The 26,691-nt window shown below is 47.8% G+C and overlaps 2 protein-coding genes across 5 annotated transcripts in view; one reads left to right on the top strand and one right to left on the bottom strand.

The window, feature by feature from the left end:
- The window catches only part of TMEM39A (transmembrane protein 39A), a 48,209-nt gene extending 44,110 nt beyond the window's left edge, over window positions 1–4,099 (top strand). For 3 of the 4 annotated variants that reach the window (XM_057404146.1, XM_057404147.1, XM_057404145.1), the window contains exons 5-8: window positions 360–502; window positions 901–1,249; window positions 2,037–2,224; window positions 2,659–2,903. In XM_057404146.1, coding sequence (XP_057260129.1) covers window positions 360–502; window positions 901–1,249; window positions 2,037–2,224; window positions 2,659–2,845 — 867 coding nt within the window. In that variant the 3' untranslated portion in view covers window positions 2,846–2,903. Of the gene's footprint in view, window positions 1–359; window positions 503–900; window positions 1,250–2,036; window positions 2,225–2,658; window positions 2,904–3,569 lie in introns of those variants that run through there. The other variant, XM_057404148.1, reaches the window with a different exon arrangement.
- A 2,203-nt stretch (window positions 4,100–6,302) lies between these two features.
- Window positions 6,303–22,400, bottom strand: LOC130596490 (uncharacterized). Its single transcript, XM_057404144.1, has 20 exons — window positions 22,235–22,400; window positions 22,096–22,152; window positions 20,089–20,126; window positions 17,949–18,089; window positions 16,346–16,408; window positions 15,097–15,217; window positions 14,565–14,657; window positions 13,340–13,500; window positions 12,206–12,291; window positions 11,906–11,989; window positions 10,817–10,879; window positions 10,626–10,703; window positions 10,444–10,532; window positions 9,914–9,950; window positions 8,539–8,687; window positions 8,302–8,364; window positions 7,950–8,025; window positions 7,253–7,337; window positions 6,994–7,081; window positions 6,303–6,486 (listed from the first exon to the last, which is right to left on the bottom strand). Exons 1-20 carry the CDS (start codon window positions 22,388–22,390, stop codon window positions 6,376–6,378), a joined length of 1,839 nt encoding a protein of 612 aa, XP_057260127.1. The 5' UTR covers window positions 22,391–22,400; the 3' UTR covers window positions 6,303–6,375.
- Between the last annotated feature and the right edge of the window lie 4,291 nt (window positions 22,401–26,691).

Raw genomic sequence — 26,691 nt, 5'->3', positions numbered from 1 at the left:
GGAAATGAATGATGAGGCATGATCCTTCTGAAGGAAAGAGGAAGAGGAAATGTCTCAGACTTTCCTGGACTATCATCAGATAAGGGACTGGAACAAAAGTATTTTCTGCTTTGCAGACCCTATTTTAGCCATGCCCCACAACTTGTGCTTATTTGAATCTTGGATTCTGTCAATGCTGAATAAAGTCAGATGTTCACCTTTGTAAGAGGGTCAGCCTCCTTCTTCAGGGAGGGAAAGGGCAGCCATTCATCCTTCTCACAGTGCCTCCTGGCACCATTTTCCTGCTCCACAGGCACCCATTATGCTCATGTTCTAACACTTGTGTTCCAAGCTGCTGAATGGTTCTTCTCCATTTGCAGGCCTCTCAGGTGGGTGCAACATCAGTGATTCACTACATGGTGCGCCTGGTGCTACTCACCCTCTGTGGATGGGTGCTCTGCTGGACTTTGGTCAACCTTTTCCGCAGCCATTCTGTGCTCAACCTGCTCTTCCTGGGCTACCCGTGAGTGACACTGCCTGGTACCTTGAGGGTGAGGGAAGCAGAGCTGCTGGGGGTGGATGAGCCCCTATGGGAAGCAGAGCTGTTGGCTGTAATCGAGCTCCTCACCTTGTTAAAGTGGCTGAGGAGGTAGCAGCACTGAGCTGATGAAGTAATTGCCTCAGCGTGCTGTTTGTATGGGAGGGGCCTTTACTGTGACCAAAGACTGAGCCATTGGGATCATTGGTTTCACAAATAGGATTTAAGAAAGCTTCTCTGTCAAAGCCTCTAGACTTTTATGGGGGATAAGAGATGGCCACTAGCTTATGGAGTAAGGGTCCCCCTCATCTGTTGAGAAGGTACCCCTGCTTTATGTTGGATTGTCTGTCATTCCAGCCCTTCATTTCTTTCTCTCCCTGCAGATTTGGTGTCTATGTTCCTCTGTGCTGCTTCCACCAGGACAGCAGAGCACAGCCCCTGCCTGCAGACTGTGATTACTTGGTACAGGACCAGATGGTGGACGATGGGGCTTCAGCTGTCAGCAGCCTGGTCAAACCCAAAGATTTCCTCTCTCTTCTGTGGGAATCCCTGAGGGAACAGTTCAATAACCCCACGTCCATCCCCACCCACAGCTGCCCCCTTTCCCCAGATCTCATCCGCAATGAGGTGGAGTGCCTAAAAGCAGACTTCAACCGCAGGATCAAGGAAGTTCTCTTCAACTCTCTCTTCAGTGCCTACTACGTGGCATTCCTGCCATTGTGTTTTGTGAAGGTAGCTCTCGCCTGGCTCTCTCCGTGCCCCTGAATGTTGTGTGAATTGCTGCCAGGCCAGATTCCTGGTTAATTCCCCTTTTCTCTGTCTCCCCTTTGGCAGCCCGGATAGCGGAGCATGGCTGCATCCGGAGTGCACTAGTACTGCTCCTGGTTGGAGGATAGGTATTGCTGTAAATGTGATGCACCTCTAGTCCCATCACCCCACTTACTAACTCCCCTCCTCCCACCCCTGTCTTAGGCAGATGGATAGCTGTGTTAGAAAAGGCAACCTCTTGTTACCCATCTCAGATCCACCATCCTGGCTTTCGAGTGCTTGGATTAGAGGCTTTGGTGGTCACCCTGTTAGAAAACAGAGCCAACTAGGATGCTTGGCAAGCTAAATCCAGCAACCTCTTGTCACTGTGGGAGTTGTATTTTGCAGTCTGTTGTCTTCCTAACTTGAACGAGCTTCAGTTGGTGTAGTGAAATGGGCAGAGTCCCACAATCCATGTAGCATTTGGTGCATTTGGTGCTCCTGGGGCATTTCTGTGGTAAGCAAACCCAGCTGTTACCTGCTGCTGGAGGAAGAGATATACCAGCTGCAGCATCAGCCCCTGCCCTTTCTCCTTCAGGTCAAGGAGAAGGGAGTCTTGAGTGTTTCCTAAACTGTAACCTTCTGAAGCCACCGGTCCAAAAGCGCATGCCTGTAACGTGTGGTGTGGGTCTGCTGGATGCACTATGTCCGTTGTCGTTCCTCCCTTCACTTTGTGACAGTGGTGCCAAGTTCTTGTCTGGTCTTTTTGCAGAGCACCCAGTACTATGACATGCGTTGGTCCTGTGAGCACCTCATCATGGTGTGGATCAATGCCTTCGTCATGCTCACCACCCAGCTGCTGCCTCCCAAGTACTGTGACCTGCTCCACAGATCAGCTGCCCACCTTGGCAAGTGGCAGAAACTAGAACATGGTTCCTACAGCAATGCTCCACAGCATATGTGAGTATGGGGCTGGGGAGGGCTTAGTACATTCTAGTAGATAAGCAACTACCAGCAGTAGTTACCTACTGAGGACACCTCCATTCCATGTGAAACTCTGCTGGTCTTTTTGTTCCCTAGAAACAGAAACATCTGCTCTCTGAGCTCCTTCAGTCACTGCTGGTTCCTTCCCAGAAACAAATGTTGAGGTTCTTCTTAGCCAGTGGAGAAGTAGCTTGGGCAAGGGGTGACCCTCTCCAGTGCAGTGGGCTGGGTTGTTGCGCTGGGAGCCATTTGTTCACATTGAGTGCATGTGATGTACTTGTGATGACCCCTCTGTGCTTTTCCAGTGGGACACGTCCTTGTGGCAGAGGCTTTGGTGTTTTTCAAGCTACAGTCCATGTCTGTGAACCCATGGTCACAGATGCTAATGCTCTGGCATTCTTTCCCCGCAGCTGGTCGGAGAACACAATATGGCCACAAGGAGTTCTGGTGCGACGCAGCCGGTGCCTGTATAAAGCAGTTGGGCCTTACAACGTAGCAGTGCCTTCAGATGTGTCCCATGCCCGTTTCTATGCAAGTATCTCTTCTCCTGCTTCACATGTCCAGAAAGGGACTCTTCATCAGCGACTGCAGCAGTAGGACAAGGGGTGATGGATTCAAACTGAAACAGGGGAAGTTCAGGTTAGATCTTAGGCAGAAGCTGTTCCCTGTGAGGGTGCTGAGGCACTGGCACAGGGTGCCCAGAGAAAGCTGTGGCTGCCCTATCTCTGGCAGTGGTCAAGGCCAGGTTGGACAGGGCTTGGAGCAACCTGGTCTCAGTGTAAAGCATTCCTACCCATGGCAGGGGTTTGGAAGTAGATGATCTTAAGGTCCTTTCCAACCCCAACTATTCTATGATTCTATTCTTTGTTACTATTGTGGGAGGAAGAAGAGGCCCAAACCTGGCTTCAGTAGAGCAGAACGTGTGGAACAGAGTTTAGTGCTGCACAACAGCCTGTTGCTGCTGAACAAAACACTGGTTTGCGGCAGAGAGGCTTTCCTGACGCAGTGTTACAGTGGTGTCTGGGCAAGGTGGAAGCCACAGCTGCCTTATCACTGCTGTCTCATTGTGGTGATCAGGCATATTCTTAAGGGAGTTCTAGTTAATGTCTTCCACAGATACAGGAAAGTGTGTCAGCTGGCCAATAGCTTATTTCACCCATTAAGCAAAATGACACTTCTACATGCCTTGTTTCTTACACTATTTTTCCTAAGTGGTAGCTAGTGGTGGTCACTAGCACTGACAGCATTTTGTACATACCTCTCCCCAATTGACCACTGCAATGAATGATAGAGATCTCCCCTTTCTCACTGTCTCCTGCAGTTCCTTTTCCACCGTCCGTTACGGCTGCTCAACCTGCTCATTCTCATCGAAGGCAGCGTTGTCTGCTACCAGCTTTACTCACTGCTGCGCTCAGAGAAGTGGAACCATACCCTCTCCATGGCCCTCATCCTCTTCTGCAATTACTATGTCTTATTTAAGCTCCTCCGGGACCGGATAGTATTAGGCAGGGCTTACTCCTACCCGCTGAACAACTATGGACTGAAGGCACACTAGGCCAGCCACACGTGTACCCTTTTTCTCCTTCCCTCCCCCCAGGGCAGGGAGGGAACCTCGAAAAAAAGAAAAGATATTTTCATACAGTTCTATTTTTTTCTTGCAGCATTTCTAAATATTTAAGATATTTTATATTTTGTATACTATTGGTTTTGGGGGGAGGGAAGGGGGGGAGGGAACCAGTGGCAATTAAATGTCGCTTTATAAACAAGGTGTTATTTTATATATATATAAAACCAAATCAATGTGTATATACCGTGTATCTCTACCCATACATGTATCTATGTGAAGCAACAGGATTGTGTGTGTGGTCACTGTGTCTGCTTTGCTCACACAACCGCTTTGCTATTGCATACTGGGGATAGAACTGTTGTTAACTGGTCTGCTACGGAAAATGAGTGAGCAGAAAGGAAATACAGGGGCCTTCCCCCAGGGTGAGTATAGTTTATCTTTTACCTCAGTACCAGAAAAGTCTTGCAGTGGAAATGTGCACTGCTGTGATGCCAGTTTAGGGAAAGGGAGGAAGCAGTGTGTGGAAAGACAGGCTTGGGTTCCTGTCAGTTTGTAAAAGCTCTCAAGTTCTTTCTCTCCACTGGTAGCAGGATCCAAGTATGATTTAAAAGGAACTCTTGCTCCTATCTCTCTCCCCAGCAGTTTCAGCTCCCTCACTTCACCCAGGGAATTAACTAAATATTGAAGCTGTAATTTGAGGGTAGTATATCATTTAGGAAGAGATTAGCACATAAATAGCTTCATCTGTAATTTATTCTTGTCAAACACTTCAATTCCCTTATTGCTATACAATGGATTTTAACAGTCTTTCACTCTTAAGGTATATTGACTGGTACTGCTTAATAACTTACCATTAATAAGAAAGGAAATACTTTGCTTTTAAAGTGTTCTTCATAAAACTGAACTATACCAGAACCTAGTGAAAAATCTTTGTGGCAGCATCACAGAGAGGAACTGAAGACAACAGACAGTATTAACCATAGAATTAATTTAACTGGGGATGCTGATGACAGGCTGATGGTAGGAGTTGATGCAGTAATTCAGGTATTTAAAGAGGAGACAGCAATGCAGCGTTCTTCCTTTCAGATGCCGCCTGATGTAACTGTGACCATTAGTAAAGTGCTAGCTCTGGTTAGAGTGGCTGTGTAGGGGGAATAAACCCAAACTGTGCCGAGTTTGGAAGAAACTGCAACTACTTTCTGTTCCTTCTTTCCTTCCAAGGCAAGTAAATACAGTGATCTCTGCTCCTGTCTGCACGACAGCTTCTCCAGCAGCCTCATCACAGGCCCAGGATACCTACTGAGGGAGGCAACAGGAGATACCTCCGAGCTTTAACCCCCAGCTACTCCAAAATGAACACAAACACTTAGCTCTGGTTACTCCTAGACTTTGTCTTGTCTTTCATGTGGCCCCTAGTGCTGCTGACAAGGACACAGGTGCTTCAGAGTTTAGAGTCTGGCACCTTTCATTAAGACACAGACTTTTAAGCCATGTCATGCTTCCTGTAGTACAGCCTCATCTCTAATCCATGTCTTAATTCTACCTTGATTACTTTGGGAAGCACATTTGGGTAAGAAGGGGTTGGCTTCCTACCTAGAGCAGTCTCTTTGCTGCGTGTGGCTTTGTGCAACACCTTTCTTGAAACTGGGTGCAATTCTTGCAATAGCTCAGTACCATTTCATACAGATTTTACCTGTTTGGCATAAGCTCAGCACTCCTTACACAGTATTACCAAGTAGCTTCTTCTATTTGAGCACCTAAATGATAGGCTTATACTTAAGCAATCACTAGGAATAAAGAGGCTCTCCCAAGGCCTAGTTTGGAAAATAGAGATGTGCAATAGAAATCCAGAACCCTGAGCCAGGGCTTTTGGTCATGGAGTTGATCGGGATTTATGCTCTGCTTTTAACGCCTCTTGCATGTCAGGCTGAAGGTAGGTGAGCACACCCATACCTTGTGCAGCAGTTAGATTGACTTTACACTGTTCATAGCATAAGGGACAGCAGAGCAGTGATGCTTCCATAGCTACAGGCTTTCTGTTTTGCTCTGAGGGACTGCAGGGCCAAAACGAACACTCCTTAGCAGGTATGCTAAGATCCTTCTCATTCCAAGGGAGGTAGGCATTACTAGCTGCCTCTCCCCCTCAGAACAGTACCTTGGTTACATCCTGGAGCAGTAGTTCTGTGAGAAGGTTTAAGGTCTAGAGACTGTATCTGTCCATGCACAGTACATGAACTACCCGCATGCAGTCCTGTAGATTCAAGTGTCTTCCATCTTTACACCTACATGGAAAGAAGTTGCAGAACACAGTTGCAGCTTCCCCTGTGGGTAAAAACACAGTGAGGAACTAGCTAGCACAGTTGGTCTCCCCAGTATATACTGGATCATCCAATAACAAGGAGGGAGTAGAAATTATGTCTGCTCAGCATCAGTGCCCGCTGGGCTCAATGTTCCTCCCCACTCCACAACTGGCTCTGCTGCTAGGTGAACACTGAAAACAAGTCCACTCTGATACTTGGTCAGGTCAGATGGGGAAGAACCAGACTGTTGGTCACTGCCATCATGCGAGGATGTCGTAGTAAATAGATGGTTTTTTGGTCTGACAACGGAACTGCTCCAGCTTCAGGCCAATCCTCAGAAGAACAGCTTCATCCCACCACTTTGCCATTACCTGGGAGAAGATGGGGGAGTGGCTGTAAAATAGCATCATCACATACAGATGCTCTTGAAAGCCCTGGAAAATACATCCTTCCCCCCCCAACAGCACCTAAAGGACATGTGTTTTTCCCTGTCACCCTGTTAAGGATGGCATCATTGCACTGGGATAAAAGCAGCCGACTAACTTTTAACTAGAAGACATGGAGCTTTCATTTACATGAGACCCATTTCAAGGGAGAAGGGCCCAAAGAAGTTACAGAAATAAGAAAAGAGTAGTGACAAGTACTAGGTACTGCTGCAAGTAGAGAGAGAAATCTAACTCCCAGGTACCTGAAGAGTCCCTCTGCCATTCAGGAGTGAGTTACTCCAAGGCAAGTCTCTTCTTCCACAAGTTAAAACATTTATTACCAGTACCTGCCAAATCCTTATGTGTGGAACAGCAAGAACCTGGTCATAGTGGTTCAGGACAAAGCTAGCTGGGGGTTCTGTGACCCAGCATCCACAAAGAGCAAATACTCACCTGGAAACCAATGGGAAGCCCAGCCATAGAATATCCAATGGGAACCACAATGCCTGGAATGCCAGTGAAGTTCGCAAGCTGCATGAACCTGGGGGAAAATCTGTCATCAGCATTCCTGCCTTGGGACAGCAGCAAAGTCTTTCTTTTTTGGGAGTTAGGATCTCTCTCCTGCGCTACAGCCAGAGCTCCATCAGTTTGTGCAGCTAATCTCCAGCTGTTCCCAACCTCCTTTCCATAGTGCAAACAGCACCCTTCTTACCTCATGGACCGCATCGTGAAGGCTGAATCACTGCTCCCAGTCAAGAGGTCGGATTCATAGATTCTTGGGGCAGTGGAAGGAACAGCTGTGGAGGGATCACAAAGTGACTGAGATTGAAAGGGACCTCACGTGGGCATCGTGTCTAACCTTCTGTCTCAAGGAGTGTCAGCTAGAGCAGGTTCCTCAGAACCATGTCCTTTCTAACATCCCCAGGAATGGAGAGTCCACAGCCTCTCTGGGCAACCTGATCCAGTGCTTAAAGAGCAATGAGAGAGTCAGGCAATGGACAGTCTCCAAGGAACAGTTCATTAAAGCCACATGTTTGATGCACATGGGTGATGCAAGCTCACACTCCTGAAATGCAGTCAAGTCACTGGGATTTATGAATGAAGCAGTTAAGAGTCTACTTAGAGCAATAACATTTCCATACATTAGTAATGTCCAGTCCCTCTTGTGTAAATGTGCAGGCTCTGCAAGTACCAAGGAGTTTCTCACTACCATGGATACAGAAACGTGCCAGAAATACACAGCAGCCTTTGCAACCAGGCTGCATTTTCTTCTAAAGGCTTGAGGCACAACAAAGCATGTGCACAAAAGTCACACTTAAAAATAGGGAGGGAAAGTTTATAGAGTGATTGCTCTTAACATGCACCACAGAGTTGCTGGGGACCAGCTCTTTGGTCAGGACTGCCCATACCTGGTGTAAGGATACAGTGCACGGTAGCGAAGATGTCCTGCAGGAATCTCATGCTCCGAGTTCTCTGTCGATTTGCCTGCAAGCAGAGAGACCTGCATGAGCAGGCCTCTTGGTTCACAGGTCTGATGTTGACAGACTCTGCCCACCAAAGCCTATGCCTTTGCAAAAGAAGACCTCATTCCTGCAGTTTGGAATCAAGATGCAGGACATCATGTCCTCTGTGGTGCTTCACAATTCAGCATGCAGAGGAGCACAGCTGGTGCCATCTTTCCACGTGTATAGGGAGATTAAAACAAGCCTCTACCCCACTTTTACAGTCTCACTAAGTGCCTCGTCACAGCATGTTCCTTACCGTAATATAATCCAGAGCTGTGAACTGGGAAGCCAAGGCCAGGTTAGCCCGAGTGTCCAAATTCTGAAAGAGAAAACCTGGATCATGGCTCTGCTTGCATGAAACTGGATGTGACAGCCAACGAGTTCTCTGCTTGTATCAGTAGTCATCCAGCAGGTGGTTTGTCATAGAAGCCTCAGTGACACCGACATGCCACCCGTTCAACTCCTGCCCCTGCTCCAAACTGCTGCTACTTACCATTTCCTGGAAGTGCTTATTGAAGTCGGGTTGCAGGAAGTCCCTCATCTCACTGAGAATGCAGATTACGTGTGCTACCCGCACCTCCTCCATCTCTGGGAGAGACACTTCAACCACACTGGCTCCCAGACTCTGCAGGTGCTCCACAGCTGCGTACAGAGCAGGTAAAGCACAGAGAGCATCTCTGAGTTCACAGAGCTTCACAGAAGGGCTGCAAATCCCCACCCCTTAGGCCATCACAAGCATTTTCAGTGCATCATGTGGTATGCAGGCTGCTACTGCTGCTTCTCATAGGTGAAAGCCTTCAGCCTAACTAGGTATCAGTTTTCCAGCAGGGCAGAGTTTGTAGGATGGTTCCCAGCTTATCCCACTGTACTTCAGCCAAGTTCATCTCTTCCTTTCTGGCCTCTCAGTTAACTCAGAGTGAAGGCAGACTGACTATGCTTCCCTGAGCACTTAATGTAACCTGTATTCTATGAGCGTGATCACTTAGCATCATGAGATTCCCATTCAAAGCCTCTTCTGAATCATGAATGTAGAGGAACCCAGAGGATACTCAAAAGACTAGGTCGTCAATACAGGCTTACTGAGTCCTGATGGATTTTAGCAAGGCTGAACACCAGGACTTTGGGAAAAGTCAATCTTTTGCAGTGTAAGAAGAGTCCCCTTCTTTCTTTGACTCCAACATCTTCATGAATACCAAAGGTTGCCTGTTTTCCTGGCTCATGGTGCATCTCTCCCAAGAAAACCTGACACATCTAGAAGCATAAGTGTCTGTGGAAATAAGGAGGCTGAAGCAAATCCAGGCAAACAAAGCCTGAACACTGTGAACTCTTTCAGCTCCAACACATAAGAACCCAAGTACTGTACCAGGCATTGTACAGTCTTTCTTCCCCACCCCCAAGTACTCACCCAGGGTCAATTTTGCTTTGTTTGAAATCTGACAAAGCCACCCTAAAGGCACCATTTAGCTCATTTTAAGGACATACCAGAGGACTGGATACATCACAAAGCCCTAGCCCTGTCTTTCCTACTGAATTATATTGTGAAACAAGTGCATCCCTTAAAAGTCTCTTACTATTAAAGCCTTCAGAGTAAGTATTCCTGAGCACAGCTCTGTCTTTATACAGAAGCTTAGCACACTGGATTGCATTCTTGCATTGTAATCTGACAAGCCCACAACTGCTGAGCTTTTTACCCCTCAGCAGTCAGGAGGGTTTCCCTGTAACAAAGCTCCTGCTGTTTGTCCAGCCAGACCTCTCAACAGCTGCCTTTAAGGACTTCAGGCAACAGTTTTGTAATGTATGCAAGAGAAGCACAAAGTGATCTCATTACATCAGGCAGAGTAAGAGACTTACAGACTTTTCCTCTTTACCTTTCTCACAGATGGACAGGATTTCTTCATCACATTCCTAAAGAGTAAGAGGAAAGAACTAAGTAAACTGCAGTAACTGCCCTCCTCTCCTTGGGGAGCACACTGGGGCTGATGGAGCTTTCCTTGTTTCTGTCTCTAGTGGTAGTGAAGCACAGCCCTCCAGGACTGCCTTAGGCCACCTGCTCCAAGAGAACTGCTTGCAGGTCATACCCCTAAGGAGAAAAAAAAGTCCTCTTTTCCAGAGGCAGGGATAGTTCTTCTCTGCACTGGGGCACAGCCAGAAAGAGTCCTTGTTTTCTCTCCAGGGAAGAAATGTTGAGCACATTTGTGAGGGTGCATTACAACTGCCAAGCTGTACTAGTGTGCAAGCCCACTTTCTACATGGGAAGGGTGAAATACTACTCTGCAGCTACAGCACCATCACCAAATGGATACTCATTACTTCAATGATAACAGGCAAGAGAACAGTGAATGAATTGAATTCCTTTTAAACCTCATTTTGCAAAGCAGCAGAAAGAGAGAACAGACACCTTAAAAAATGTCCAGTCCACTCCCAGTTTTAAGCCCTTCAGGTCAGGAGCACACATCCCAGATAGGGTTGCTTTGGGTTGTTTGAGTCCTGCAGGGAATAAATAAAGAGTTCCTCTTTTTATCTAGGATGTCTCTAGGAAGACAGAGGACCTGGGCTCAGGGAGGGAAAGCTCTCACCTACCATACGGATAGAGCGGATCTGGCTCAGCAAGGATACTATAAGCAATGGCTGCATCTACTACTGAGGTACACATAGGGCCTGTAAAAGATAGATAAAACAAGGGGTAAATAGTGCCTTCCTCTCAAGGTCTTTTGTAGGCACAGATGCCCTCCTCCCCTGTGAGGGCACCACAAGAGCATAAGTCCCCTTACCTACGCTGACTGTGGAGTAGGAGAGTGGCAAGCTGCCATGAGAACTGATGCGCCCAAACGTACCTGCAGACAAGGAAATGGGCAGTTAGGGAGATCTCAGCAGTCACTGGGGAGATCTGACCCACATGGCTCTGGTACACCCAGTAAGCAATATACCCATGCCAGCCACTTTACTGTCTGTCATTTCAGAGCCCAGTCACTCATCTTTCAGTACCCTGTTCTGCTGGCCACGACCTGCTTCATAAATCAAACAGCAAGAGTGAAACTTGTTTCTCCCCCCTCCAAGAAATTATATAGTTGAGGGGAAATATGTGCAGGGACATTTTGAAATACATGCATTTAAATATGCAGAAGCAGCATCTATGATATGGAGGATGGAAAGGTAGGAACAGGATTATCACCCACTGGGAGATCTCACCCACTTCACCAGTGAAGCTTCATGCTTGGGTCACCTTTCTGACCAGTTACACTTTTGTCATGGTCATCAGTATCTTCGTCAGATGAATCAAGATTAATCAAGTTGATCACATGTGAAGGATGGGAAAAGAGTGATGGCTGAATATCTGCTCTCAGATGAGGCAGCAGAGATCCTCTGGAATGCTAAACTACTCCCAAAAGCTGGCATCACTTCCAAATGACAATCCTGCTTTGCTGTAGACACTGCCCTGTGCATTTCTTGTGTCCTCTGCACATTAAATTAATTCTGACTGCAAAAACTGCATTGCTACTCTTTGTAACACTGAGGGAAGAGGAATGGCTGTGTCCTCATTTCACACACCTATTACCAGGTTTAACTTACCAGATACAACTCTGAGCAGCATCAGCTTCTCCATACAACAGGGGTGATGCAAAGCATCGTGGGTAGGGATGCTTTTCACCAGCTCACTGCAGGTACCCAACTATGTTGGGAACACCTCCCAGCAAAGAAGAAAAACTGAAGAGGGACGAGTGGGTAGAAAGAAAAGCAGCACACTGTGTTTTGTTCAGCATTCCACTCAAGCAAGTTAGGTTTCTTGGAACACCTCTTCAATAGCCTGCACTGAGAATACAAACAAGACACACACCCCCTCCATGATTCAAGTACTCTACCTTTCAGCCCCACCACACCACAGAATGAAGAAGGAATCCTCACAGAGCCACCTCCATCTGTGCCAATAGCCACTGGGCAGAGACCTACAAATAAAACACGCATTGGCCTGTGACCAGCAAGACATTGCATTGCCTTGACCATTCTACCAGCAGCTGTAGCCATGACAGCACCCTGAGCTTTCTGTCCAGCAAGGAGTTCCCTCTACCTTCTAACCACTCCCCAGAGAAACTAAATGCCTGAGGTACTTTAGCTCAGGACCTTCCTCCCACTACACCTGAATTCCATTGAGAACCACCTACCTGCTGCTACAGATGCTGCTGACCCACTGGAGCTCCCCCCTGTGAAGTGGTTCGGCTTGTAGGGATTCCTTGGGACCTTGTGGTACCTGAAGCAGACAAAAGAGGATTGAACCTTTTCCTAGGAAGGACCGGATGCTCTACAGGGTAGGAAAAGATCCAGAAACACAGCTCAGGGATTCTGATCTCTTAGTAAAGACAGATACCATTTAATCCCAGATACTGCAGTGTCCCTAGAAAATAAGATGCAAAAAAACCCACTTCTGCCTCCGAGTACAGTCTCTTGTTACCATAAGCAGCCTGTTCAAGAGACTCAAAGCAAGAGGAAGGATGCTGCTTCAGCCCTTCTGTCTGTGACAGCACTGTGCCATTACTGCATGTCACAGGGCACTACACAGCTCTAAAAGGTGTAGTAGTTGTTAGCCAGCAATTCTTACAGACAGGCAAGTCAGGGTCCCCAGCTCTGCCCTTCATCCCAGTTCCCCAAGTCCCCAGTCTGACCAAAGTCCCTGGACATCAGAAACCTGCCAAGGTACCCAGCCAAACCTCACACAGTGAGGAAATGCCCTGGCATGTTGTTACAGCTGAAGGCAAGCCCCAGTTCCATCCAGCTGCACATGCAGGAAGGATTGCTCTGCACATGGCTTATCAAGGCTGTGAGGACCACTGCTCTGGAGCAGCAGTTCTCAGCATGGCTATTCCTGGAAAATTCACAACAAATTCCAGTGAACCTCTTTTAGCTAGGAAATAAACCCATTATGTTCTCCTGAGATGACTGTACCTGTTCTCACTGTTCTGGGCCACTACTGTGACTGAGCATTAGGCTACTATTTGTGTTCTGTCCCTGCTTCTGTCTACCACTCATCCTGTAAGCATTCACACCTCCAAGCCTGTAAGGCCTGGCAAACCAAGTTCCTTACTCAGCACCTGGATCCTCTCCTTCCTCTGATTTCAGGAGCCTTCAGGCTTTCATGGCTACTCTGACCTTTAATTCTACAATGCACAGGGTTCTCCCTGTGCGGGGTGCTTCTGTTATCCTCACATGCTTGCCCTACACTTGTACCCTTTCCTGTCAGTTCTGGACAGACTTTCAGGTCTTTCTAAATCAGAGGAAAGAAAGGGGAAAGGGATTTTTACCTATTAGGGTTGCATCCAGTTGTTCCAGTCCCTAGTTCGTGCATGTTTGAGACCCCAATAATGATAGCTCCAGCCTCCCGCAGCTTCTTGGCCACAGTAGCATCTTCTGTTTCAGGCTCTGTCCCAAGATACACTGTTCCCGCTCGGTGATGATAAGGTACCTCAGCAAGAAGACACACTATTCATCCTAAACCCCTGGCAAGGTAGGCTAACCCATGCACACTTCAACCCCACAACATATCCCTGGCATCAGAAACCACAGAGGTAAGAAAAGAGCTAGGAAGCTTCACTTATCAACTTATCCTATGTTTGTTTCTGTTAGAAGGGACACTTAACCCTTTAGTATTTGGTCCTTCACCCATGAAGAGAGGTCCTTTTAATACCATGATACAGAAAAGCAGGAACATGTAGATGTTCATAAAGTCTGCCTGCCTGAAGCAATGCAACTGCTACTCCCAGGGCTGTAGAACAGTTGCTTTGGCCCCACAGCACACAGGAACTCCATTTCCCATTCTTCTATGGACAGAGCTGCAGTTTAAGATCTACAGTGCTTGGAAGCAAGGCCCAAGGCTTAGATGAATGCCAAAATACCATATGGCCCCATTTCCAGGGTATGCTAAGTACTGTTCCCTTTGGGGCAGCAATGGAAGAATCTGTACACAAACAGGACTGCCACCCTATGGCAGCAATGGAAGAATCTGTACACAAACAGAACTGCCACCCTATGGGTAGGTCTCTGCAGAGCCTACAACAGCTTGATGGCACTGCCAGGGGTATTTAATGCTAGCTGCTGTGAGGCTACAGGAAAAATTCCTTGTGAGTGGTGATTTTCAAAGTAACTTCCATACTTCTGACGCACCCTTTGAGTTATCCCTAAGGAGAGAGGGATGCTTTGCCAGTGGAGCAATATCAGTGCTGGAGAAGTACAGATAGTTACACCCACTGCTACAGATGCCTTTATACATTCTCACTGCATTATAAGAGAGGCTGTTCCCACCCTCTACTCCCTGTGGATTAAAGAGACCAGAACAAAGCAGGCAACATGCCTGCTGTACCCAAGATCTGTCTTCACTTGACAAAACTTGTTAATCCTACTCATTGCAAACCCACACACTACCCCTTACTACAAACATATTTCTCACGCTTCTGCTGAGGAGTTGGCCTTAAAACCTTGTCCAGGTTGAGCTCCTGCAGCATGAGCTGAGAGCTGGACAAGGCAACTCACCACTTTGAATTCTTCTTTCAGACACACTGGGATGCCATCCAGATAAGACAAGGGACATTTATTCCTGTAGCGAACAGTGGAGGCCTCTGCCATCTGCAGAGAAAAAGCATGTGGTTTATATATACATACATATATATACATGTATGTATGTATGTATTTAATTGAGCTGAAGGTCATCACCAGTACTGGAATCCATACCAAAAACAGCTCTCTCTGGCTGCTACTAAGCCAAACTATGAAAGTTTCTTTCTTCTTCCACCATATGCTGATGGGAAATTACTACTTGGAAGTATCTATGCTCACAGATGCCACATAAGCACACACAAGTCCAATTTTAAACATAGTTGTCCAGCAAGAAACAGATTGCTTTAATGCTACCTCCCTCTGCAGGAAGGAAAGACTTGTTGGTCACCCTCTACACAAGGAGGGAGGAAAGATGTATGTATTTTTCTGTGCAATCTATCAGCAAAAGAGCCTCTGCCCCTTCTAATGGTGTGGCAGAGGCCCCTTTCCTACCAGAGGCAGACATTACCAGCATTATTTGCTCCGGGTCCCATTGCACTATGGCTCTGAGTGGGGGTGTGGATTTGTTGCAGTCCTCCAGCACAGCAATGATGTTCTTTGCTACCTGGGATGGCGTCAGCTTCCCACTCCTGCAGGACAGGAGAAGGTGGGACCATGTTACAAGACCCCCACACCACATCCAAACACAGGGTTTGCCTCTCATGGGGCTGTCAAACTGTAAGCAAGAACAAGAGTCTGTGTGTGATGATGGTTTCAACACAGTTGACACCATCAAGACAGGAGGCTCCCTTTCCTTAAGGGAAGGATTTGCCTACACAACGGGACTCCAAACCTTAGAGTAGGGGCAGGAGCTAGGACAGTTGCCCAGATATTCCTGATCCACCATATAAACAGGAAAGGACAGCTGAGAACCTTACAGAGAGCCCTCAAGCTCCTGGAAGCCTGAGGCTATGAAGCTCCCATAAGCTAAGACCAAGAGGCCTGTCTGTCCCCTTTACAGAGAAAGGGAGAGAAGCCTGTTACAGAGAAGGGTCTCCCAGCAGTACCACCATAACCCACCTCTAACAAACAGAACATTCCCTCCTGACTAAAAGCTATGTTACACCACAAATACATCTCTCTTTGGCCAACATGAAAGCCTCACAGTCAGGATGCACCTTTAACACCAGACTGCAGTGTCAGGCTTTTGCTCCATGGCTGCAGCCTGCTGGCAAAGGTGGCCCTTGAAGAACAAGTTCAAAGAGGATTTATCTCAGAGCCCCACTCCTGGCACATGTCCCAGAGGCAATCAGGGGTTATTGTGCAGTCAACAGCTCACAGAACCTCAGAGTCAGAGATGTGCTTCCAGCTCTTTCCGAGCTGGACACATTTACTGAGTAAAACCAGGTAACAAGCAGCTGGGGAACCAAGGGATTCTTCAGAGCCCCACATTCACATTATCCAGCTTCTCCTCCTCACTGATGTGTTTGGGCAAACAAGGTATATAGAAAACTCCCCCAAAGAAGAATGACAATCATCCAAGGAAAATAGCATTTAAATATCCTTGCAGGGCTTGTAAGAGTTGAGCCAGCTCTCCCAGCCGGCTTTTCTTCTATTATTCTGTTAAAGGGAGGGAAAGGACTGCAGAGGGTGATGCTAAACATTGATACCACAAGGACAATCCTAACAAAGAGATGCCTGAGAGCTCATGGAACACAAGCAGCCCACAGGAGGGGAATGTGCAAGACAAGTTGTTTCCAGACCATGATTTCACTTACTGGTAGCACTCCAGGTAGTCTTTGATCCCCTTGAAGCTAAACCCATTGCTAGGAGAATCAGACCTGCAAAGAAAGGATTAAAGGGGCAACTGTGACCCACGAAATCCACCTCTGTTTAGACCTGTAGACTTCAGCATCAGCCCAAAGCAGGTCTGGCCATCACTCACTGACCTGCTGGCCACCTTTTGGACCACTAGCCTATGTATTTCAGCTCACATTCTGCCAGCCTCCTTGCACTCATGCCAGACACCAGGTACACTAAGGGTGCCATACAATTAAGGCATCAGTCTTGCTGACATGTTCTGATTGCTTCATACTTCTGCTGCAATACAGCTGTCATTAAACTGTTTGACATCTGAGGTTTACATCTGCTACTCACCACTGCAGGATAGCTAGGATATAGTGGTAAACCTGCCTCCAGGATCTCTGTCCCTAGGCAGATCCTGAGACAGCCAGCAGCACATACAGTGTATGGTGTGGAAAGAGGAAAAGGCACTATGCAGCACTCAAAGATACCCATCAGCAAACTGCTTAGAAACAAAGTTGATGGCTCTAGCACATCAGAAAGAGACATTTCTCATCACAACAGGATAAATATAAAAGCTAGCTGCAATTACTACTCCTGTGATGGCTCCATGTCATCATGCAGACCAGAAGCCATGTCCTGGAACAGGCCAGTGTACAACACCATAATGTGCTATGCAGGGAAGAGGTAAGACTCCCTGTAACACTCAATATATCACTGGTGGAACTGGAGACACAAGAACCAGAAGGCTGCACTCACCTTAACTAAAGCCTGTAGGAAATACATCCCTCCCTCTAAGGCAAAGGAGCTGAAAGCTTTTCATTGCTCTAGCTTAAGAACTCAATCAGGGAGCAAGATTAGTCCTGCTAAAAGCTAAGATGCATATAGAGAACCCATCCTCTGAGCTGCTGCTGAAGTGGAGCTCAGACATTTTCAATAACTACTGGATAGGCTCACAGCTTAGAATCAAACTCAAATGAGGAGAGCATTCGTAGCAGCCCAGCTGCTCCAATCTCACCATCAGACCTCAGCAAGACATGCAAGCCTGAGTGATGGCTGGAATCTAGTGGGATTCATTCAAGCCCAGGCTGCAATCAAGAAGTTGAACAGGCTTTTACCCAAGCAACCTAAACGTGAAAACAAACCTTATGTGGATTGTTTTCTTTCTTGTTCCTTCTCTCTTCCAAGAAAACCCTGTGTTCTCTTTGGGATTTCTTGCAGGCAAGAAATGGCACACTTGCAAATTCATGTAACGCCAGCCACTAAGTATATCTGCTCTGATAGTGCAACCAGAGCCCTTGCAAGGGCAGGATCCAGTCTCTCTCCAACAAGGAGACTCCCTGAAGCTTGTAGAAACTTCACATTTCTTGTGAGAACAAGTGATGTGTAAGTTACACAAGGAAAGATGACTGACAGCACTATCAGTCAGAGCTGATAGCAGACTGACAGCACTATCTGCTTTGTAAAGTAGCTGGGTGTGTAAGATCTGAATCCAGATTACTCCCAACAACAGCTTCCCACTTAAACCATGCCAACACGTGTGTTGTCCCACACTACTTTTACACGTCACGCACTGACCTTGCATCTAGCAGCTGCTTGATAATATCTGCAGTGTTTTTAGCCTCAGACTTGTCTTCTGTGATGTCCGCAGCAACCTCTGGGATAAATGTGGGATCTTCATGGATGTCAAGCGAACGCATGAGCAAGAAGTTTTCCAGCCTGGAAGAGAGTTACTGATAGTCTGCAAACTCTCCCATGAGTAATCTCCCAGCCTGCTCAAAGGGAACCTTACCCAGGAACACTGTGTCTTAGCAGCCTGCTCTCCCAGCAGGGAGTTGCAACAGATAATGTCTTGCACCTTTCTTTCCCAAAGGCAGCACCACATTTGTTTTGCTTGCTTAATAAAACCTCCTACCACTTGACATAAAGCCAGCAGCCTCTATAAACTCCAGCTGGGAAAGAAATGGTGAAAGTTTTCAATTTGCTTTCACTAGATGCATCACCCACAGACCAATAAAGACAGCATTGGAGAGGAAAAGCAAGGAGAAAGGAATACAAGCCTTACATTCAAGCACTAATCCTGCTAAAATCAGCACCTCCTCAAGCTTTTTCATTACCTGCTTCAACATAGCTCATTTGCAAATACAACAGGGAGCACAGCACAAGGCCAGTGCTTGGAACATGTAAAGACCCTGTCTGTTGGTTGATACAGGGCGAGTGGTGGGTACTATCTACCTGGATTTCTCTTCCAAGGCTTTTATACAGTTTCTCACAGTTTAGACAAGTGGTCTGTGTAAGGGATGAGGAACTGGCTGGCAGGCTGCACCCAGAGGTTGGTGGTAAATATCTCCTTCTCAAACTGGGGACCTGTCACCAGTGGGGTCCCCCAGGAATCAACACATTGGGCCTAATTCTGTTCAATATCTTCCTAAATGACCTGGAAGATGGGATCAAGTGTACCCTGACCAAATTGACTGATGATACCAAACCAAGTGGGGAAGTGGACACTCTGGAAAGGACAGCCACCCTGCAGGAAGATCTGGGTGGACTCCAAAAGCGGGATAACAAGAATCTTATGGAGTTCAACAAGGACAAGTGTAAGGTCTTGCACCTGGGTAAGCACAACCCAAGAGTGCAGCACGGGCTGGCATCTGCACATGGGGGGATCAGCTCTGTGGAAAGGTACCAGGGGGTCCTGGAGGACACAAGCTCAACAGGAGTGAGCAGTGTGCTGCTGCGGCAAAGAAAGCCAACAGGATGCTGGGTTACATCAACAAGGGCACCACCAGCAGGCATAAAGAAGCCATTATCTCACTCTACTCTGTGCTTGTCAGGCCATACGTGGAATACTGTGTTCACCTTTGGTCCCCACTGTACAAAAATGATGTGAACAGGCTGAAGAGGGTCCAGAGAAGGGCCCAAAGATTCTCAAAGAACTGGGAAGCCACATGAGGAAAGGCTGAGAGAACTGGGTTTGTTCAGCCCAGAGAAAAGAGAGTTTAGGGGTGACCTTATCACCATGTTCCAGTATTTAAAGGGTGGCTACAAAGGAGATGGAGACTTTATATTTACAAAAAGTCACATGGAAAGACAAGGGGTAATGGGTACAAGTTACTCCTTGGGAGATTCCAGTAGGACACCAGAGGAAAATATTTCACAATGAGAACCATTGGGAAAATTAGGATAATTGAGCCATTGAGATAATCTCCCAAGGGAAGTGGTGGGATACTCAACTTTGGACACTTTTAAGACTCAGCTGGGGCATCTTGTGCAGGTCATGCTTTGCCCAGAAAACTTGGACCAGGTGATCCCTAAGGTCCTTCCAACCTGGTATTCTAGGATTCTATGTCAAGGAATGACCTGCTGTAAAACAGGTTTCTGACTGACTCAAAAAGCCTATGTTCCACGTAAAAATTCAGGGGTACCAATTGTCTGCAATACATTCCTCAGATGACCCATTAAATGACAGTCAAACTACATGAGCCAAGTAAGAGGCTCCTGATGCCTCTTACCTGAGTGGCTCTTAGCACAACATACACTTGAAAGCACAGCTTCTGAACAAAAACTGTAGTAAAAAAACATCTATGAAATAACCTTGCTCACTCTCCAATCAATTTCTGCAGCTTCCCTCTTAGAAAAGGTCTTCCCAGATAACCCATAAGTGGTATGCAATGCAAGAAAAAGAAGCTTGGAAGGGGAGAAACCTCCCCACTCTTACCTTAGTATAAGTGGCAGTAAGCAGATCTGTCCAAAAGCCTAGAAGAAAGTAAGCAAAAACATCAGTTTGCAGTAATCAAGACCTGAACACCTTCCTCACTAGACAAAGAATGTGCAATAGCTGCAGTCTTGGAGCACCCTAGAGAACATGCAATGCTATGCAGTAAAAAAAAAAACAGCACAAACACTTGTGTTTCAGGCCACAAAATAGGCTCAAAATGCTTTCCCTCTCTCACATTTATATTACAAAGAGTGCATTCTTCTTGCTCTCCTGCCTTTATCTTTCCCTTACTCAGCCTGCAGCTGCAGGCCGCAACAGTGATAAGAGGCATATACATAGCTCTTTTCCATTACCATCTTCATGTTCCACAGATACTGCAAACACTGAATAAGGCATTATTATCACTGAATAAAGATTATTATCATCATCTTCATCAACCCACTGTTAAGATCTTCCCTGTCACTCAACTACCTCCTGCAGCAAACTGAGGCAGCTTGGAAAAGCATGGGAAATGTAGAGACTCCATAGCAGCAGACAGGGAAAACACTTTGGATAACTTGGTTCCCAGTGTAGCAATACCATCAGTCCCAAATAAAGCAGCCTTGTTCTAGCCTGTCTTAACAGCTCAACAATGGACTTCCAAAACATGTTAAGGGATGTACAAATACAGTACAAGTCTGAAGCAAGGCTCACACCTCTAGATCCATGAAAGGTATGTTGCCTCACACCTTATGAAACAATTCGAGTCTCTTTTCTAATCTATATCTAATCTAATGCAGCACAATCCTGCAGGAGATTGAGAAACAAATGCCTTCCCTCCAAAGGGGGTGTCAGGAAAGGAAACAAGCAACAGAAGTGGCCACAAAGCAAAGGATAAAAAGGTGTTCTGGCTGTTATATCCTGGGGGAAAGCCACTTGCAAGGTATTCTCATGAATAAACACAGATCATCACTAGCATTTACTCCAGACCCAACCAGCTGCCAAGGTCTGTAAACAGATCACACTAACACTGACACCAGCTCAAGAGGCAAGGCTAAGCAGCAGCAACAAAATCCACCTGCTTGCAGGCAGATGATGCTGCCACAGGCTCACTACCAAGAGGATGCAGGCTTTCCCCCCCCAGCACCCTGCCATACAACGGTCTCATGTCAGCACCAGCCACAGACGGAATCCACCCACAGGCTCACAAATCCCCCCCTCCCCGAGGAGAGCAATGGGGACAGCTGCCTTCAGCACCAAATCCCACCCGAGGGGAGCAATGGATACAGCTGCCTTCAGCACCAAATCCCACCCGAGGGGAGCAATGGGGACAGCTGCCTTCAGCACCAAATCCCACCCGAGGGGAGCAATGGGGACAGCTGCCTTCAGCACCAAATCCCACCCGAAGGGAGCAATGGATACAGCTGCCTTCAGCACCAAATCCCACCCGAAGGGATCACTGGATACAGCTGCCTTCAGCACCCAATCCCACCCGAGGAGAGCAATGGGGACAGCTGCCTTCAGCACCAAATCCCACCCGAAGGGAGCACTGGATACAGCTGCCTTCAGCACCAAATCCCACCCGAAGGGAGCACTGGATACAGCTGCCTTCAGCACCCAATCCCACCCGAGGAGAGCAATGGGGACAGCTGCCTTCAGCACCAACTCCCACCCGAGGGGAAGCAATGGGGATAGCTGCCTTAAACACCTGCCTGAAAACCCCACTCCAAGGGCTGAAGCACCTGAACCCCTTCAGGTCTGAGTAACGCTCGCGGCGGCTCTACGATGATGCTGGATTTGGGCTCTCAATGCCCGAGTACGTCCATGACACCCTCACCCCGAGGGTGCCTCTCCCCACCGCCTCCCACCCCGGGGACACAACCTCCCTCTCCAAACGCGGGTTTTACCTCCGCATCGAGCCCCGCTCCCTCCGCAACCCCGGGGGCCTCGGCCTCGGCCCCGTCCTGTTCCACCCGCGCAACCCCGGATTTCACGGCCTCGCCAGCCGGCCCCCTCGCCCGCACTCACCGTGTTGGCCACATGGACGAAGAGGCGCAGGCCGGCGCCGCACAGCCGCGGGGCCCACTGCGGAGACGAGGCGAGAGGTGAACACCGGGCCCTGCTCCCCGCCACCCGCTACCCCCCTCCCTCCTTCCCCGGCGCTCACGGAGCTCCGCGGCGGGCTGCGGCCCCGCGCCTCGGCCCGGCCCGGCTCCCGGCGCTGGACGGCGGCCGCCGCGCTGCCCGTGTGCCGCCGCACGCAGCACAGGTACACGGCGGCGGCCGGCAGCACCGTCGCAAGCAGGAACAGCAGCAGCTCCATGACCGCCCTTCCACCAACCCCTGCGCCTGCAGCGAGGCAGTGCCGCGCCGGGCCTGACCCCGCCTTGCGGCCCGTCCGGAGCTGAGGGGAGGAGACGGCAGCCGGGGGAGGAGCTCGCGGGCCTTTAATTAATAGGGTGTGAATACAAGCGGCTCCAATGAGCCACAGCGGCTGCAGAGAACGGTGCTGCCAGCCTCAAGGTGCAGAGTTCCCCTGGCGGCTTCAGGCAGGCTCGGCTTGGTGGTGGGCTGGATGCTTGGCTCCCCCACGCTGCTGTTGCCCCTTTCATCGTCAAACAGCTCTGTGCTTCAGGACACCTTCTACAGAGCAATGTTCAGTGGCCTCCAAGAGGGTTGAGCGTGAATCATAGATGTAGAAGCGACTTGGCTGCAAAAGAGCTTTAAGATTGTCAAGTCCAACTGTTCCCAGCACTGCCAAGGCCACCACTAACCCCTGGCACTGAGAGCCTCGTCTACACGGTGTGTGAACACTTCCAGGGACGGTGACTCCAGCACTGCCCAGAGCAGCCTGCTCCAATGCCTGAGCACACTCTGGGGAAGGAATTGTTCCTCATCTCCAGTCTAAACCTGCCCTGGTGCAGCTTGAGGCCATTTCCTCTTGTCCTGTCATTTGTTCCTTGGGAAAAGAGACCGACCCCACCTCACTCCATCCTCCTGTCAGGTAACTGTAGAGAGCAATAAGGTCCCCCGAGCCTTCTCTTCTCCAGACTAAACCCCCAGGTCCCTCAGCCATTCCTCATCACACTCGTGCTCCAGGCCTTGCACCAGCTCCATTGCCCTAATGTTCTAAAGTACTTTCCATTGCCCAACGTGTGTTCCCATGGGTGGGGAGCACCCAGGCTGTCTGTCCTGCTTCCACATCTTCCTTAGCTCTGGGGAGCCCTTATTTCAACCACTGTGCTAGCTGGGGTTTGTGTTCCCTGAGGGCTGGTGAGTTACTTCCCATGCTCAGCATGCACATTTGCCCTGGGGAAGAGCAGGCGGCAGTGGCACAGTGTTACTAACAACACACAGCACTGGAGTCCAGGTACAAGGAAACATCTTGAGAACTCCTACTTGACTTGTTTTGTGAGAGGTTTTTGACATATTGTGCCCCATAATAAGGATTGCAATGGTGGTAGCAGCCACAGTGACCTGCAGTTGAGGTCTGTCCTAGCTAAAGTGCAGGAAAGCTGGAAGACATCTTGTCGAGAAATGATTATTATATGATACTAGATTGGAACAAACATTTCCAGTAGCCTGAAGCATGTCCTTGGCTCTAGTGCTTACATGTGTTAAATAGTGGCTGGAGGTGACAATCAAGGTGTCTTTTAGGAATGCGAAGTAGCTGTTTAATGAGCAGATTGGGTTTCTTATACAGACCTTTGTAAAGGCTCAGGGCATTTTTATGTCTACAAGCTGCTGAATATGGTTTAATTTAATGGATTTGCTGTAACACCGGTGCCTGCTCTCCAGGAAGATAAACTACCTTTCCTCCCAGGAAAACTGGTGTGCTTTTCCTGGAAGGCAGATCCTTGGGAAGGCCCTGTTTCTGGTGGCTTCAAGGGGTAACTGTGCATAGAGTGTATTGGTTGGACAAAGCCTTAGGTGACATGGTCTAGTATGAGGTGTCCCTGCCCATGGCAGAGGGATGGAACTGGATGATCTTAAGGTCCTTTCCAACCCTAACCATTCTATCATTCTATAATGACTGTGTAAATGTAACAGATTTCTTTTGTTCCCAGGCATTAAGCTTTGTCCCTATCAAATAAGTGTAAACTGGCTGGTGCAACCCTATGAAGTCCACAGGGTTCTGTACCAGGATATACTGATGTATATACTGATATATCCTGACACAGCCATACTGGACTTCATAGGGTTCAGCTGGTTTTATTCAAGGGGTTTTAAATAATAAACTGGTAGTTTCAGAAAGTGATGTATGGTAGATCTTCTTTCTGTGGCTGTGGAAGGAAAGGTCTTTGGAAAGGGCTCCAGATATCAAGGTCATGTTTTGGGATCTAGGCTTTTTTGTCACTGATGGTGGATCTCGTTTGATATTCTATTGACTGTTTTGTGCTCAGGAATCTATGGGAACTGGATACAAAGCTCAGTAAAGAGACAATTTCTGTAGGTTCAGGCTATTGGGTGGAATCCTTTCCTCAATATCAGAAAAAATCTTTTCCTTGCTTCCAGATGATTTCTCTACTTCTATATTTGACAAAAAATAAAAATAAATATTAATGAACAAGGAGAGAGGTGTGAAGTCCCATGCTTGTTTCACCAGAGCCAAGGACGTTCTTCGCTCATAATTAGAGCTTTGCCTTTACCAGCTTTCAGTGAAGAATCTTTAATGTCAGCTAAGATGTATGTGAGCTCCCTCTCCAAGGACAATTTTCAAGCCAGTTAACTCAAAATAGTATGATACATAGTGACTTACAGCAGTACAGTAAATACCAGTCCAGAAGACTTGGTATTTAAAACAGAGGAGTCTTTCAAGAGCTTCACTTACTACTTAAAAAGGTATTAGATGCAAAATTTGCTACAATTGACTTGCATTACACTACAGTGATCATATGCTGTTACCATGGCCTCAGGTTTATCACCTCTTGCCACCAGTCAGAAATAGAGAGGGCTTCTGGAGCCTTATGCTTTCAAACAGGACTGGTTATAGAGCTGACATTCAGCTTGTAGGAAGTATTGTCATGGTCAGACAGCACTTTACAGAAGCATACACTTGAAATAGTGAGGATTTTTCCTGGTTTTTACTAATAGTGCCAATGCCCTGCAATAGTGATGAGTGCTGTGACAAATGCTGGGGGCAGGCAGATATCAGGAATGGCTTAGGATTTGTGTAGGAGCAGAAACCTCACTGACCCACGTTTGGGTCTCCTAGAACTAGTGAGGCCTGCTGTGGGCACCTTGTTGTCTTCCAGCAAAGCTCCTGTCCTTGGCCACTGCTGGAAATAGCAGGAAGTGCCAGGCCTAATGGAAGGTGGCCATGGCCATATTGTCCTTACAGTCGTATCATGTCCTGCAATCCTGCATGTGATTCTTCTTATTTTGCAGTTTAGCCCTGTTACATAGTACCCAGCGAGAGCAAGTAACTAGCCCTAGCATCACAGAAATGACAGCTCTGGTGTAATTTCCTACTTCTAAGGCTGCACATAACCTCAGAGCCATGTCACTCATGTTTGGGCTTTTTTTCCCTCTAGCCTTTCTTCTTGAAAAAGCAGTTGCTAATCAGTTGTACCTTGTCCTGTGTCAGAGCACTTGGAGCACTTTGTAGAGGTGGGTCAAAGTTATCAGGTGTCACACCACCACTCCTTACCAGCGGTGTAACAACACAAACAAGTTGAGCAAGAGCCCTGCTCTAATATAATCCATTGACAGATCAGACTCTGCTCTGCACATGAGCTTCTGCAATGCTTCACTCTGCAGTGTCCCCTCTGCAATCCAGCTGCTGAGCCTGTAGAATAAGAATAATGACATTTGACTGCCCTGGCAATGGAGAGCCACTCTTCAAGAGCAAAGAGAATCAAGGCAAACAGGCTGTGAGGAGAACTTAGGTTGCTGTGATTCCAGCCCTTGTGTTCCACTGGGAAGAGAAGTGTGTGGTAAGAAAAGATGGAGGGCCAGGCTTTCCCTCCCCTGCCCTATTTATTGTATGTTACTGACTACTTGAAAGAAGTCAGTTCAGTGTGAGGAGCTGGACCAGAGATGGTTTGCATTCTTGTGCAGTCTGTGAAGCAGTGCCTCCTGGGGCTGTGATTTCCCTTTGAAAACTTCCAAAGGACAGAGCTTCAACAAACCTTGGGAAGTAAGTACTGATGTGGTTGTGGAGGTCTTTGTCCTTATGCTGTATAGCACCTTGTCAGTGGATGCCTCTCCCTTGAATGTCTTTGTCACAGAACCAGCCCTGGGCAAATTCTGGACTTGAAAACATCTGTATTCCTGTTCTACAGTAAAGTCTGGTTTAAACACAGCACTGTCTGAGCTCTAGAGCTGGGAGGAAGGACAGCTGATTTCTCACTTATACGTGGTTGCAAGTAGAGCTTGATCTTTGAGGGTCACTTGCTGGAGGAAGAAATGCTCTACTGTCACCGAAGTGCTGACACTACATTCTCCCAGTGCTTAAGATGCCTTTTAGTGTGTGACTCTCAAAGCAGTCTGGTGTGGCAGGCCATGTGGTGAGGTATAGCTCATGATGCTAGCTTGAAGCTGAGGATCCTTTTAGACAGGCTACTTTGGATCCTCACCAGGCTGCATCCAGCCAGCAGCAGAACTGTGCCAGAGCCTTGTTAC

The sequence above is a fragment of the Pezoporus wallicus genome, unplaced genomic scaffold (genome assembly GCF_028554395.1).
Source record: "Pezoporus wallicus isolate ANWC-B61680 ecotype Strahan unplaced genomic scaffold, APGP_CSIRO_Pwel_v1 contig_6598, whole genome shotgun sequence".
Classification (NCBI taxonomy): domain Eukaryota; kingdom Metazoa; phylum Chordata; class Aves; order Psittaciformes; family Psittacidae; genus Pezoporus; species Pezoporus wallicus.
Note: the sequence above shows the minus strand (reverse complement) of the source record. Positions and strands in the feature narration are given on the sequence as shown.

What these genes read in the sequence shown, in the direction of transcription:
- LOC130596490 (XM_057404144.1), bottom strand. Translation starts at nt 22,390, where the DNA reads ATGGAGCTGCTGCTGTTCCTGCTTGCGACGGTGCTGCCGGCCGCCGCC. An exon ending in AGATCCGCTCTATCCGTATG is followed by an intron (nt 10,533 to 10,625) that starts GTAGGTGAGAGC and finishes TATTCCCTGCAG; the next exon opens with GACTCAAACAACCCAAAGCA. An exon ending in GGCTTCCCATTGGTTTCCAG is followed by an intron (nt 6,487 to 6,993) that starts GTGAGTATTTGC and finishes ATCTTCTCCCAG; the next exon opens with GTAATGGCAAAGTGGTGGGA.